Below are 16,262 nucleotides of genomic sequence, written 5' to 3'. Positions count from 1 at the left end.
ATAGAATCATTTTGATTGGAAGACACCCTCAGGATCATTGGGTCCAACCATAACCTAATTCTAGCCCTAACCCATGTCCCTAAGAACCCTGTCTAAACACCTTTTAAACACCTCCGGGGATGGTGACTCCACCACTTCCCTGGGCAGCATGTTCAGTTTCCTTTACTAAAGGGCTCAGCAAGGCTTTTTTTTTCTGTGGCTTTTTCCTCCTTATCTTTCCTAAGCCTGTGGTTAGAGTCCTTGGGGAAGAAGCTCCAGACAGACCTTTGATTTGGCAGTTGAGATTCATAAATGCTAAAATTAAGTGTGAGGAAATACTAAGTGGAGTACTGAAAATTTTTGTTCACTTGCCAAGTTCCTAGAGAGAGAATCTACAAGCATGTTTACATTCAAATGAGTCAGTGAACCTGTTTAAATATTTAAGATTAAGTGGTCTTAGTCTGCTAATAGAACTTGACTACTAGAACTAGTATTTGTGTTCCTTAACTCAATCTTACCTGTGCCACAGAAGCATATGTGCCTTACCATGGTTGGATCGGAACCAAGGTCAGAACTTTCAGATTCCAAGACCTCAACTCAGACTGCCAGAGTATGCTGTCCAGATTCTTAAATTGCATTTGGATTCCAGTGAAGAGATTTGTGAAAGTTTAATATCAATATTTTTTGTATTAAAATGCTGTGCGTATCCTCAAGAAATGGATGTTTATAACAATTAAGTTTTCTCCTTTAGATCTGAACTTTAGAATTTATTTTGGAAACTCAGCTAGTGAAAATGTATATAAAGTTTTAATACATGAGAAATATTTTGTTTAGCTTTTTACTTTCTAATGTAAGTATTGCATTTTTTGAAAAAAATGTAGTGGGTAGCTATTTTAAGGTAAGGTTTCTTAGCAATTATACACATAAGATTTAGTAGATGAAGAACTCTAATAACTTGTTTGAAATAACTAGGGTATGTTTTTCTTCTGTATCTGAAGTACTCAAATATACAGATTTTTAGCTTTTGATGAAAATACTGTTAGCTCTATATACAGTGGTTATTTTTCTTGAGGGAAAGTTCCTACAAGTAAGCAAATACAAATTGTCACTAGTATTTTAAAGGTATACAGATAAGAATGAATCTTAGACAGGCTTAATAATTATTTTTGTTTCCAGGATCCCAGGGTGAATATGTACTCTTAAATCAATTACAGGTTTCTAGAAAGAACACCTTTGCAGATACAGACATGTGGCAATCAGTATGTACTTTTACTAGCATACATGAATTTAAATAAAAGAATAAAGGGGTGTAATTTGAGTCATGCCATGTACTCCTGTAGGGCCACTCGGAAATAAGATATCTGCATTTGCAGAACATCTTGAAGAATGGAGTAATTTTCTCTTAGTTATATGTAAGATAAAACATTATAACTTTTGACTTGTGAGGGCATGTAAGTGATCTTTGTTCTTGAAAACTTAGTGCAAAACTCTCGGCATGTTTGTTGGACTGTGTGCAGGTAGTGGGCTGGAGAACCTTTCCTTAGGTAACTGAAATGGTCCATCCTAATGTATCTTTCTTTATACAAACAAAAAAAGTGCGCTTAAAGCCAGACTGTGCTTTTATCTAAACAGAGGCAATTGAATTGAAATGTTAGAATTCGAAGAACTGTGAATATCAGTTATGTATCAAATGGTTTGAGGAAGGAAATACAGAATTCTGCACTTATTTAAATTAGAAAATCCATAGTTAGTACTTATTCTCTTTGGGAACATGTCAGCCCTGTGGGCTGAGTGTAGGCTAAGAATGGCTGAGAAGAGGGTAACATATATCAGCATTGCCAGGGAGTGTTGCAAATTGATGCTGCAAAATATTGGATAGCCTTGATATTCAGTTTCATAGCAGGACTGCTCACATAACTAGAAATTAAATGTTTCAGAATTGCTATTCAATAATACAGTCCTGCCCAGGCTGTGGTCATGCCAAAGGCCTTAATTAGGTGAGTTGTTTCTTGTTTAAACAGAGACAATGTACACAAAGTCAACTGGTTGCCTTCATGTTGTTTGAACAATATGTGTATTGAAGAAAACAATAGCGCATCACTTAACAGCGAGAGCTGTACGCATTAAATTGTAAAGCTTGGTAAATGGCCGTGTGTTCTTATTCAGGGCTCTGTTCAGTTGCATGTGTGTGATGGTCTAGGGCCATTCAGTTCTTAGTTGCTGTTCCAGCATGGCCTGGGAACCCTATAGATCCAGTATTATATCTGCCAGCCTGGTTTGGTGTCAGGCATGCCCCTGCTCACCTCAACCAGCAGTAGGTGCTGATGTGTAGGCACCTGATTCAGCCTTTTAGTCTGTCCTAATTGAGAGGGAACGTGACTTAGCTGCAAGTTATTTCAGTTTGGTTGTGTGTTTGAGCCTTAAGCTTGCAGTCAACATGGACAAGAAAATAGCCAGACTTTCACACATGAGCTGAATTTATCATTTAATGTCTCAAGCTAAGTGTATAAAATACACTATGTGTATATAGAGTTGTGGGTTTTATAATAAACCTTAAATGCATACCTTTGCTTAACAGTGTGCATATTCAGTATAGTTGAGCTGCAGCAATTGTTCATTTTTTTATTTGTTTCAAGTAAATAAAAATAATATTTGTTTATTCGATAGATTAAATAATATTTGTTAAATCTTTTACATTTATAATATTTAAATGATATCAACATCAGGTATTCTGTGTTCTTGGTCTATGTCTTATGGCATGAAGTCTTTTATGTAAGAGACGTGTTTAGTAGTTGGTAGTTTTATAAAGCTATATACGACATTTCTTTTAAAGTGTGATATGCCTCCAAGAAGTAACTAAGTACAATGGTAACTTCTTGTTATTGGATGTTATTCTGTCTATAGTCAGAATTTTACAGACATTTAATTTTCAGTGGAAAGTAAACAGATGTCTAGTGCTGGCTGAACCAATATACCTCAAAGAAAATGACGTGTACAACTTTCTCATGTGTTGAGTAGAAGAACCTTGCACAGCTTCAGAGCTGGTTATTCATTTTTTTCAGTTTTACTGAAAGGGAGGTACATGGCTTTATGCTAGGAAATAATTCAAGGACAGTAGAGTTGTGCATATTTATTTGGCAAGAAACATTTGATGTGAAAATCTGTTTTGGTGATGCCTGTCGTAGAAATTATACAAGTCATTTACAAATGGCTGGCAATAATTTCTGAAACAAATTGAATGTTTTAGCAGTTCTCAGTAAACCTCAAAGGACCCAAATGTTTTTCTAACTTTGGCTTTCAGAATGCAACTGGAATATTTGAAGGCTTAAGCTGGCATTAAAAAGCCCTGACCAGTGCTTTTTCTTGGCTGAAAGAGATATCTTGGAAAATTACATCAGCATCGTTCTACATTTATTTTTACTACAATAAAAAGACACCAGAGTATTGTGTTTAATAAAACTTCATCCTTTCCAATCACAATCTGGATTAATTTTAGTATTATACTTGTTTAAAAAAATGTTTTGTCCAAGAATTACTTGTTTAGAAGAGCAGAGTCTGTCTAACTGGTCACTCTACAGTTGAATATAAAACTAAAATTGACTGACCTTCATGTTTCTTGTTTTCTCCCCCCACAGAAGCAAATGGTTCTGGCTTAATATTGCGTATAGTTCTGTAAATCTTGTTGCAGCAATATGTTATGGGGATTTTAACCACAGTGCTCTCTCTGCAGGTGGGCACAAGCACAAATCCATATGGAGGATGAATCTCCTCCTTCTCAAGGAGTCAGCGCCAAGGTCAGAGCATCAATTTGTTTTGAGAATTCTGTACTGCTCTACTTAAAAGGAAAAAGCTTGGTTCCATTTAGCAGTAGCTTAGTCCATGCTAGTAGCTTTCAAGATAAACAGAAAACCAAAACTACAAGTAAGAAAATGATACTAACAAAAGAAATGCTGTGTTGATCCACAAAATATTAGAAGAAGAAATATTCATTTGGATTAGGTTGAATTGCTCCTTTGGCTTACAAGGCTGGTTTAATTTAGTATTAAGTTCTAAAGTTACATGTTCCAGCCTAATGTTTCAACAACATAAAACTGTAAGAATTAACTTTTTAGCATAATTTGATGCAAAAACTTCCTTTAATTTTCCTCTTATTTTCTTTGAATGCTCCGCATGGAAAACTTAATGAATCATCATTCTGATTTTGAGCTTAGTGATGATGCCTTTTAAGGTGATCTGTACAACAAATAAAACTGAATAACCAGCTTTCAGAATGAGTGCTGAAGTCAAATGAAGTGTGGAAGTTTTAGGAATAATAATAATAATAATAATAATAATAATAATAATAATAATAATAATAATAATAATAATAATAATCTTTATTATGATATAAATATATGTTTAGAATATAAATATTATTATTGTTATTATTATTATTTTAGGCATAACTGTTACACCTTTGGGATAGGTAGCTGCACCATACGAGTTCTTGAATTCTGGTCTCTGTCTTTCATGACTTTGTGCAATATAATGAGGGAACTGATCACTTATGGGACATAAATATTGGCAGGCTGATAGTTCAAACTGGTGAAAAAGTGTGTGAGGGCAAAAAATCTTGAAAGGTGAAAGAATATCTCTTACTGAGTTTAATCTAATAATTCCAGAGACAAGAGTTAGATTATGGATATTTTTTAGTCTGATAAAGTTTGTTGGTGTTTCTTTTGTAAAATAAAATCAGTGTCATGTTTCTTTGGGTGCTTTTCATAGTGGTGGGTTTGTTTTTTTTCCTCAGTGTATTATTTTAGTGTTAAGAAGTGCTACAATTTGCGTTTTTTTAACTTGTTAATTATGAGGGTAGAACATGAGTGCTTTGTAAAAGGAGGTTACACAAGAAACCTTCTCTGTTTTAGATGAATGCATCTCTGACCCACTGTGCACTTGGAATTTAGAGCCCACATTTTAAATAATATACTGGTTTGTGGTTGAAAAAGGAGATGGTGGTGTTTCTCTAAACTTTTCATTTTTACTGTGCAAAGGTATGCATTTCTCTCTGTCTAGGTATTTGATATGATATTTTATAATATCAGGTCTTGGAGGCAACATTGTTGTCAGCCCTGAAGATGCTGGATGTTGGGAAATGGCCAATTTTTTCTCTCTGTTCCCAAGAAGAGCTCAAGCTAATTCGTCAAGCCTGTGTATTTGGCAGTGCCGGTAATGAAGTGTTGTATGCAACAGAAAATGATGAGGTAATTGTCCAAGAGTGTGGATGAACATGACATATTTCATCACTTATGTATCGAGTTATTCTGAAAGCCAGTACTATGATAGGATATCTTGTAAAAAGTTGGATGCAAAAATACCTGATTGTTACTGAAACATTTTCAGTTCAAATTAATGGTGATCAGAGGATAAAGAGAAGATCGTGTTAGACATTTCTTGCAGGTGCATAGTGGCAGAATGGGAGGCAGTGAACACAAGCTGGAAGATGAACAATTCTGATTCAGTTTTAGGAAGAAAAAATTACCATGAGTGTGGTTAAATCCTGGAGGAGTTGTGAGATCTTTTCCTTGGAGGTGTTCAAGGCTCAGCTGGACATGGTCAACTTACCTGCTTAGACCTTTGTTCAGCAGGGAGTTGGACCAGCTGACCTTTGGAGGAGGTCCTCCATTCCAACCTAAATCATGGTTCTGTGATTCTTTCATAACAGGTTTTTGTGCTTGGCATGAACTGCAGTGGATGTTTGGGAACAGGTGACATGCAGAGCACTATTGAACCAAGGAGGCTGGATTCTCTATGTGGCAAAAAGATAGCCTGTTTGAGTTATGGAAGTGGCCCTCACGTTGTTCTTGCTACAGAAGGTGAAGTATGATCTGAATACTGCTCTTTCAGATAATCCACTTTAGTTAGTTCAGGTGTGAAAGGTCTGTGCTGGTAACGTGAGAGAATAGGGATATACATTCTAGGCTATCAAGTCCAAAGTAATAAAGAAATTGAAATGGGGACTCCTGACTGTCATTTCATCCTTTTCTCTTCTGTATTGCAGTATCTCATATTTTTTTTTTAGCTATATTATTTCCTTTACTAAGATTATGGTGATGCTGTCCTTTTGGATTCGTGGTCAACAATATGTGAAGGTAGCATTGGTATGTCCATGGGATTAAGATCCATAAAGGGCATATATATATATACACTTAAATATGTATATTGTTATTGAATTTACTTTTCAGTTTGTAATTTTATGTTGTGTGCTCATTGGAAAAATAGAGATTTTAAACCAGCTTTTTACATTTTTATTGTAGAAGGAGAAGTGTATACGTGGGGCCATAACGCTTATAGTCAGTTGGGCAATGGTACAACGAATCATGGTTTTGTTCCCTGCCAAGTCTCTACTAACTTGGTGAACAAGAAAGTCATTGAAGTTGCCTGTGGCTCTCATCATTCTATGGTGTTAACATCTGATGGAGAGGTGAGAATACCTGCAATAAATCTCTCTTGTCTCTTAATGAAATTCACATTTCTGAGAAACAGGGAAACATTCTGCACCTAGAGCACTAGATGTTTCTTCTTGCCACCCTCACAGTGCTGGTGCAACACAAATGTTTGATAAAAATGGAAAACCTGTTAGGGTCCAGCTGCTTTGAAGTGCATGCAGAACATAGATATTTGTGCCACATCTGCTTGTAATAAGAAATTGTAATTTCTTATTAGAGGGTAGTCAGTTCCTTCCTATGCTATACTCTAAATGCTTAATGGCATTAAAGCTGGCGTTACTATAAATCAGGTTAATGTAAGGAGTTCTACTCACCAAAGTAAAAAATTTTCCGTCATTTACTTTGAGGTGCCATTTGTGCTCAGTTAGCCATTCTACTTCAGCTTCTGGAAAAGCAGCAATGAATTCTTCCAGCATTAATGCAACTGTTGTATTGCATCTTACCTTTGATCGAAGGAACATAGAAGAATGGAATATATAAATACTATGAGTGGCATATTTTATGATTAAATTGTAAACTCATGTATCTTACTGTATCTTTAAAAGAATACATCCACTTGAACTCAAAATGTAGATTTTTATCCATGTAACCTTTTTCTCTCTTGAATACGTACTATGTACTGTATGTATATAGTCTTTTGACAATTCTTTTACAACAGGTATACACATGGGGTTATAATAACTCAGGCCAAGTTGGATCTGGTTCAACAGCTAATCAGCCAATTCCTCGAAGAGTTACCAGCTGCCTACAAAATAAAATAGTAGTTAATATCGCTTGTGGACAGATGTGTTCTATGGCTGTGGTGGAAAATGGAGAGGTAGGAAAATTGAAGTGAATTTTCTGACTGAATTTTACTTTATATAATGTCATGGGATATAGATAATTTCAAACTTGTCATAATGAGTTACTACTCAGAAAAGAAGTGTACCTTTCCACACTCCCTCAAATCTACCTGCTTTTACTGCTTGTAAATCCTTTGTCGTGAGTTGTCCAGCACATTCTGACGTACTTAAGTGCATATTCCTATCCATGCTGATTATGATTTCTTCTTTAGACAGTAGGTAGAGTGAAACAGGGAAAATTGTTCACTGTCATTTAGTTGATGGCTTTTTGGTTTGTGAGATTCCTCATAAAATTCAGCAGTTCTTACTTGGTGTCAGCTATTGAAGTTGGAAGGGATGCAAGTATCAGATTTCAAATTTACTTGAAAATACTGTTCTGAAGTAAAAATAGCATTGTGAGGGTTGGGAGATTTTTACAGATTTCAGGATTAAATCATATTGAATCTATATGTAAATCTATATGTATGTATATATACTTAGCATTTCATGCTAGCTTTGTTTTTCCTTATGTAAAATAAACTAAATTTGTATCACTGACTTACCAATTTTTAGAGATGGTATTGTATTCTAGCAAAAATGAAAGGACTGATGAATAGGTTATCCCACTGCTGTCTTTAGCGTTTATAGAAAAATGAATTATTGTCTAGAGTAGAATCATAATTATCAAGAATGTGAAAATAATCAGTGAATGCAATTTTAATTTTCAGTGCTCATATATGCACACTTTATCTGAAGAGAAAACAGAGAAAACACAAGTACATAGCATATATTTGTTCTACGCCAGTAGTCCTTGAATCCCTGTCATACTTGTTTATCCTCATTGCAAAGACACAAAGAGGTTGTCGTGTTCTTGTTGGTTTAGTTCATGAGCTGAGGATTTTGGGCAGCCCACATCCTCTCTGGCTCCCTTGCTCCAAGCATTTCAGTTTATAGCTAAGCAACTATTGACTGTTTGCAGTAGAACATATGTCCCTGAAATTTTCAGAGCTCAGTATTTTCCCTTTTTGTTATATTCAGCATGAAGCTGTTAACAACCTACTCAAACTGTTGTGCGTGGCTTCCAGTTTATACTTGTTTTAGTGTGTTTCCTGTTTGAGGATTTTTGAATGAGAAATTAGCTCTTTGAGAGAAGGGAAGTATTCACACTGCATTAACTCCGTGCTAGGAAACAGCCATGTGAATCGCTTATTTTCTACTCTTCATATTAAAATATTGTAGTCTTACACAGTCAGACTCTTAAAGAGCAACATGAATATGGAGGTTTAGAATTTTATATGAGCTCACAGTTGGTATTAAACAGGAAATACTGAAAATTATAACTGCAACTCTGAAGTAGTGATATTGCTTTCAAATGCAGCGGATAGTAGCAAACAGTAAAAATCCCTGTCTGTGTTTTCCAGGTCTATGTGTGGGGTTACAATGGGAACGGACAGCTCGGCCTGGGCAGCAGCGGCAACCAGCCAACGCCGTGCCGAATAGCAGCTTTGCAAGGAATCCGCGTACAGCGGGTACGTGTGCCACGCTCCATCTCACAGCCTTGATTGACAGCTGGAAATGTGCTGAGGCATGTTCTGTGTTTAAAAGAGATAGTCCTTTATCTCTTTGTTTAAAGTGCCATTTATCAGAATAAAAACACGTATCTGAAAATGGGCCTCTGTCAGTTGGAAGAAGCTGTGACCCTGTGGAGTTCAGTGGGAATTTTGCCATTGGCTTTGATAAGGTCAGGATTTTACTTAAGGAGGACTAGGCCATTAAAATGTTTGGTCTTTTTGTTCCTGTGACACTTAATTAAACAAAAAAAATCCTGTTATTTTAATAAATAAGGAAGTCTTCTTAGGCTACCCCATTCTTCATTAACCTCTCTGTTCTTTTCTGGGAAAATGCTGCAGTTTAGCATTTTTGTCTTTCCGGCAGACTAAATATCACTTATAGAATTGCACTCCAGCCAATGACTAACTGGTGTTTGGAGTCTGAACAAATTGTCTCCAGCTGCTTTTGGTCAATAGTTGATATGATTCCATGCTTGGTCTTGATCTTCAGTGGCTACTACACTTTACCAAATAGCTGGGCTGCCACTGGTGTAACTAGCAAACTGATAACATCTTCTGACTGATAAAAAATATTTAAAGTAACCGCAGAACTGATACTGAAAGTTTGTAATTGGTTTATCCAAAATAGGGGATATTGTCAGGAAAACGACACATTCTGCTAGAAAACATTGGGTTTGTATCCTAATGAAAATTAACGAGTGTTTTGAAATTTGGATCCTATTTATTACATTTACTCGGGAAAGTTATGGATTTTTAAAATCTTTTAAAATAAACTCATTTAATTACATAGTTTTACATTCAGTTCCTAGGATATAGACAGTAACTTGGCTGGTAACAATTGCTGTTGGAGAATAACGTAATAAAGTGAATGTTATTTTCCTCTGCACTTATTCTCCTGTTTAGAGAGTATAAGTGCTTCAGCAAGTTTGACTTAGATCCCATTTCCATCCGCTTAATTTGCTGGATGTCGATTAATACCAAGTTGTAGACCTCCAACCAGTAAATAACTTAAGGATTTATTTCATTTAAGGCACATCTCATGCTTCATGGATGTCAGTGGGCTACAGGTACTTATGGTATGTCTGCTTTGCAGATTATATAAAGATATGTGAGCTAGTTTTGAACAACACAGGCTCTGGTGAGCACTAGATCTGTCACAGGGAGGACGCAGTTCTGTGTGGCTGCAGCCAGGGAGGAGAAGGGCAGATAGGGAGACCTTGCCTATTCTTACAGCGGTGAGTTATTAGTTTTGGAGCCCATGAAGTAAGGTCAGTGCAAGACCCAAGCTGCCTTCTTCTACATTTTTCCCTGCATACTATTCATACTTTTCATATAGCTTTCCTTTTTTTCCCCCAATTTCTAGCTATTCTTGTGCTGTGCTCTTGAGATTATCTGTCAGGCTTTCCCACTGATACAATTTTTGCCTCAAAGTCACCTCATCTATTTTGCTTCCCCTTTCAATAAACTTGCCGGTATCTGTAGTTTTTATAATTTTTACGCTGGTATAGAATCAATAACATTAACATATAGCATAACCTGTATCTGTCTGTATTAACTTACTGTGACATAAAAATGAGATTTTTCTTTTTATTATTCATTATAGGTTGCCTGTGGCTATGCACATACATTAGTGCTAACAGATGAAGGTCAGATTTATGCCTGGGGAGCCAATTCATATGGCCAGTTAGGTACTGGGAATAAAAGTAACCAGTCTTACCCTACGACAGTTACTGTGGATAAGGACAGGTAATACTTACAATCTAGCAGTCAGACATTAGTTGACATACTCTCAAAAGAGCTGCACAAAATTATGGCATTTTTAAGCTATTATTTGGCAGAAATAGCCTATAATTTTTTGCAGTGGTTCTTTTGCTAAATGTGAACAGACTGAAAATTTGTCTGACATACAAAATCAGTGCATTGAAGTTTGATTTTTTGCTGAAAGTGTTTGAATCTGCCCCATAACCATCCTTGTGAAAGATAAACTGAATGTTCTGAGCCCGAATGTGCTGTTTTCTGCTTCGGCTCATACTGTGCTTTGTAGGCCTTAATTGCAGTTTCTCTTCAATGGTGTAGTTTCATTGTTTGAAATAAATGATAAAGGCTTTATTGTCTCTAATATAAATCGTGTTTTAATATGCTGTTTTTGACAAGCAGTACACACAGAAAATATGAAGAGTGGACATCTGCAGTTTGTTTTATTTCTGCTATTAAATCTGACTCATAAAACAGGAGGGACAAAAAGGGAGGAACTGTTTCTTGGCTTTGTTGGCTGAAAATTAAGCTCAGATTTTTACAATTAAAAATTTCCTGTAAGTCCCCTATGGTAGTGGGGCAGTTATTTCTATTGCTGACGTAAAGCTGTTTATGTATGTGGCCAGAAATTCAAATCTATCCCTTACTACTGAGGTCTTTATTTTGGCCTCCTGTCATGAAAAAGAACAAGAGTGAGATGTCCCTCTTAAACCTGTGTCTGTGAACATTGTTGTAAGGAAGAGGCAGCTCCTCTGTGGGCATAAAACATAGCCTGGTTTTGAACTTTGCTGTTTCTTTAGGGGTGTTTGTTCTTTTGCTTAAAACTTAACTGATTTTTTTCCAGACCTTTTGGCTGCAGTTAAAATGTTACCACATTTTAACACAAATTTTAATGTGGTATGCTGCCTTTCGCTTTTGTTGGCCAGAATATGCATTCCTGGTGTCAGTGAGACAGTTACCTCACCAAAGCCTGCAAGATTTGTACATACGGCTTTAAACAAGTTGTTTCGCAGCTATTTTCCCCAGGCAGCTGGGAAAAGAAGTAAACAAGCACTAGTTCAGACTGCAAAACAGTCCATTGTGTAATGGTGTACACAATGGGAGTTTTGAAATCCTAAATCAACTTCAGGATTAGTGAGATAGCCTAACATAGCTAAAATACAGTTAGAAACAGCTTTCAATGCTGTTTCATTCTAATTTTTAATTTTAAAAACGTAAGTCTGTTAAACTTAAGTAGTAATAATTGTATGAGTAATGACACTTCAGCATTTCAGTTAGAAGAAGTATGTTTAAATTCCTGATTTATAATCATTACCAATAAGCAAGCAGGAAAAAGGGTTTTTTTTTACTCTTTGTTTGAAACAGCTCCTCATTTCTTTCTTCATCATCTCCAAGTGCCCCTTCCCTGCAGCTTAATGCAGCCACTCACCTCACCGCCCAGCACCACCGAGGACATTCAGAGACCTGAAACCCATCACAGCTTGTCTGGGGGAGCCGAGGGGGTTAGTAGAGCATGTGCTGCAGCAGATAGACTGCTCTGCTGCTACAGTGTCTCCTCACTCCCAAGATGCTTTTTTCACTGAGAAACTTTGTGAATGCACACTGTTTGAAGAAAAATCGATAGCCCTTTAAATTTTGCTGTGTATGATAGAAAAACATTCTTGCAATTGGAAGTGCGTGCATGCTTACAAATGTGTTTTGCACCAGAGAAAGACAGGAGATAGCGAGCTTCTCCACTGCATTTTTGCTCTTATTAGAGTGACTTGCTTTTTTTCTTTCTTTGCTTGTAAATTCAGAGTTATAGAGATCGCAGCCTGCCACTCTGCTCACACGTCGGCTGCCAAGACCCAGAGTGGCCAGGTGTACATGTGGGGCCAGTGCCGTGGGCAGTCAGTGATCCTCCCCCACCTCACGCACTTTGCCTGCACTGACGACGTGTTTGCTTGCTTTGCTACCCCCGCCGTTATGTGGCGTCTTCTATCAGTAGGTGAGCTTAAATATTTTTTGGTTTGACGTTTTCTGAATAGAGTCATTACTTCATAGAACAGTTGTGTGTATTTGGAGCCTAAATTTAGTTTATTGCAAAAATTTATACTGGGAAGCATAATCCTAATCATATATTACAAATGTGTAAATGGTTATAAGGAATTGTAAAGAAATGCTGAGGTCTGATGGCAGTACTAAATGATTGTCTGTTTTATTTATGTGGTTTATTTCTATGGGGAAATGCCTTGTATGTGGGGAGGTGGGTCTTTTTTTGTGTAGGCACTGAATGTTACTGTACAATGGCATGGGTGGAGAAGCTGAGTTTGAATTCGGGGACTTGAGGGAGCCATGCAGAACCCTTAGGAACTCTGAAGCTTTCTTTGATGTCTTTAAGTAAACTACTAAGAATGAGGGAGCCAAATTCCCACTTTCAGAATTGGCCACAGGCGCTTAGAGTCTCATCACGAGTGATCGAGACCCAGGCTTCTGAGGAGACAAGTTGCTGGATCTCAGATATTTGATTAACATTAAGGTCTGTCTTGCTGGCCTTGGCTAGAATGCGGATCGCGTTGTCTAACAGAGAGCTCATTCTTCAGCTACAAATCCAATTCCATATTGGTTGCTAATAAACCTACTGGGTTTGCTGACCTGATCGAAGATGAGACTCTTGGGATTGTCTGTAGGTGTCATCTGGGAGCTTAAGTTAAAAGCTCGAATGCAGGAACCTGTTAATTTGTAATTTGAACCGTATTGAGGCCATCATGCTGCCATTCCACTTCTGTACTGCCTTTGTAATTGCTTTTATGTTGCTGTATGCTTTTGTCTGACAATTTTAGAACACTCCTTGCTTTCTCAGTGCCTTCTGTATGCCAAGGTAAGGAAATTCTGCTAATAGCACTCACATATCAGCTTTGAGAGACTAGAGGATTAAGTGGAGTATCCGGTTGTCAGGAAACTGCTTTTCCAAAATTCATGTTTTAGGGCACAGTCCAAATACCCCTATTTGCTCTAGGTTGAGGCAGTTGTGCTTTCTAGGATGGCTTCTTCAGAACTGGAAGACACATCCTTAATTGCTGTGAAAATTCTTAATATTCCTAATATTTGCCTTCTACTACTTAGATATAAATTGTGTTACTGCACTAAAATCTCAAGCAATGGGGTGGTTCATTCCATGTAAATATATGTTTGTTGGTTGTAAATTCTACACAAAAGTATCTGTAGTATGTTCAGAATTTTCTTCCATAAGAAATGGTTATTTTATGAAGGAAATGGGGCATTATTAGTATATGTAGCTTAATCATTCATTCAGTTATATGTATCTTTTTATGTACTCTAGGAGGGTTCTGGGGCTCGTCAGCTTCCACTTCTTCTTGCCCAGTTAAAATATTACTTCCTGCTATCAGAATTTCCCCTCCATTTTTTCCTCTTGAATTTATTGCATACTGAGGAAATTTTAAAGGGAGTTTGGAAGAAGACAAGAAGCAAAACCTCTCTCTTATTTCACTCCTCACAGGGAAAACAACTGCTTGAGTGGGACTGAAACTGTCAGTTTTCCAGTGCTCCTTTCCGCAAATTCACTTTTTCTTCTCTTCTTTCACAAATGCCACATCAGGTTAGAAATGCTATCTTAGGTTGGCTAAAAGAGTCCTGAGTGGGATTGTATTAATATATCATAATTCATGTAATTATCACCTTTATGCTGAAGACTTCCAAGTAACCCATTTATTAATAAGCATATTGCTCATTAATACTCATAGATACTCAGTCTCTTTAACAGAGTATGGTTAAGGCTACATTCATAACTATTTCCCAAGACATTTTTTATCCCCAGCTTCATTGTCACCGTGAACAATACCCCCAGCCTCCTTGCACTGCTTCACACCTTGGGAGTCATTTTTGACTGTAGCAGCTCCTTTTATTTTTGTTGTTTTTTGACCTTGACTTCTTGCTCCATTTGGAAATACTGTTGCAACACTGTAGCAACATTGTACCAAAACCAGAGGAAAAGGTTATTTTATTTTTAAATAGAACTGATTTCAGGTGCACTTTCAAACCCACTTTCTCATACGCACCAAGTGGTCTGTCCAGCATCCCTGCACTGAAATGTGTGTTCAGGTGTCTTGAGCAGGGTTCCTTGTGGTGACATGGAACAAAGGACGCTGGCTGTCAGGGCCTCATCGTGTCTCCTGGATTCCTTTTCGTTAGGTGACTCTGTGCTGGCTTCGGATGTGCCTTTTGCACGCTCTAGGAGCTGAGAGCGAGCGGTCTCCTCAGCCTGTCCCGCCTTGGTGAGCTGTCAGGACTCACTCACTGTTGCTCATCTCTTGATCCAAGTGTGGTGAGAACCACCAGGCAGCTGCATCCTGGGATCCTGACATCTGCGGAGCGAGGTGCCAGGGACATCTGCCAGGCGTGTCACCCTTCTCTGCCTGTTGTACTTCGGTGCTTCCACATCCTTGAGTTCCCCTTTGGTGATGGTTTTAACATTTCTATTACAATTCTTAGCACTGACTGCTGAGGAGTTTTTCTTGGCTTTGTGCCTTGTCAGTGTGAGCTGCCTCTTCATTTCCTTCCTCTGCTTCCCCCTTCACTGCTGTAACAAATAAAAGCACCTGTTTTCCCTCTTAAGGATTTTGTAACTGAACCCCACTACGTTCAGTTTAGCTCTGTGGGCTGTAGGAGTCACCTGGAGATGTGTATTAGTGGACATCTGAATTGCCAGCTAACTTTGAAGAAGAGCTTCAGCTTTGCGTTGGTTGTTACAATGATTACATATTCAGATAGCTGAGGTCTGAATAAATAAGCCACATTGTACAAAAGAAGAATTAACAAGTATTTTACAGCCTCATTGTGTCAGAAGGATTTTTTATTATCATTACATTGGGTATCTATCTCCCACCACCCCCAATCCTTTTACCTGTAATACAACGCACTTAGTATTATTATTGCCCTAATTGGCTATACCTGAACGTAAATGACATCCTCGGAAAAAAAAATTGCCCTTAGCAAAGTGCAACAGTATCAAACAATGTGTGTTAAGGTTTTTTTCTAGAGCTTATGGTGAAGGTCTTTCCATTTTGAGCAGAATACTATTCTTATTTCTGCCTTGGTAGGTTCCAGGAATTAGCACTTACGTAATTTGCTGTAGAGAACAGCTTATGAGTGCTGCACAAAATTTGTATAAACCAGTAATGTGTATTTATATGGTAAGAAGACAAGACGTTTTCTAGGTTAAGAATGAGGCTTATGGGGTTTCATTTCCTAGTAGTATTAAAATAGATAGTCCTCCGAGGCTACCCAATCTGATGGAGATTTGGAAACAGTTCAGGAGATAACAATTTATATGCAGACAAAGGATGACTTCTCAAGGCTGTCTGGTAACTTTATAATGCAAGTGTCAGGTGCACAGTGGGATATACGTACACAAACAGGAATATGCAGACATTCTCACAGAGTGATTCTAACGCCATAAGTCCAGGGAAAACACTTTCTGAATAGGCTTGTAACTGTTGGTATTTAACTTCAGGGTTATTGTACAGGGCAGTTTCACTGCAACCAGTATGCTGGTTATGTGATAGCTTTATTTCTGCTGTAACATAATGTCTCCTCATGGGAGTATTTTAGAAAATCTTATTGTGATTTTTTTTTTTTCTATTGACCTT

General features: G+C 37.4%; 1 protein-coding gene across 2 annotated transcripts in view; it reads left to right on the top strand.

The window, feature by feature from the left end:
• The window catches only part of LOC309447531 (RCC1 and BTB domain-containing protein 2), a 34,136-nt gene that overhangs the window by 6,135 nt on the left and 11,739 nt on the right, over nucleotides 1-16,262 (top strand). For both annotated transcript variants that reach the window (XM_082068242.1, XM_082068243.1), the window contains exons 2-9: nucleotides 3,710-3,773; nucleotides 5,064-5,222; nucleotides 5,684-5,834; nucleotides 6,276-6,442; nucleotides 7,126-7,284; nucleotides 8,710-8,817; nucleotides 10,463-10,605; nucleotides 12,411-12,601. In XM_082068242.1, coding sequence (XP_081924368.1) covers nucleotides 3,732-3,773; nucleotides 5,064-5,222; nucleotides 5,684-5,834; nucleotides 6,276-6,442; nucleotides 7,126-7,284; nucleotides 8,710-8,817; nucleotides 10,463-10,605; nucleotides 12,411-12,601 — 1,120 coding nt within the window. In that variant the 5' untranslated portion in view covers nucleotides 3,710-3,731. The remainder of the gene's footprint in view (nucleotides 1-3,709; nucleotides 3,774-5,063; nucleotides 5,223-5,683; nucleotides 5,835-6,275; nucleotides 6,443-7,125; nucleotides 7,285-8,709; nucleotides 8,818-10,462; nucleotides 10,606-12,410; nucleotides 12,602-16,262) is intronic.

This window comes from Streptopelia decaocto, assembly GCF_964273445.1.
Source record: "Streptopelia decaocto genome assembly, chromosome: 1".
In the NCBI taxonomy this organism is placed as follows: Eukaryota; Metazoa; Chordata; class Aves; order Columbiformes; family Columbidae; genus Streptopelia; species Streptopelia decaocto.
The sequence above is the reverse complement of the archived record's forward strand: the minus strand, read 5'-3'. Positions and strand labels throughout refer to the sequence as shown.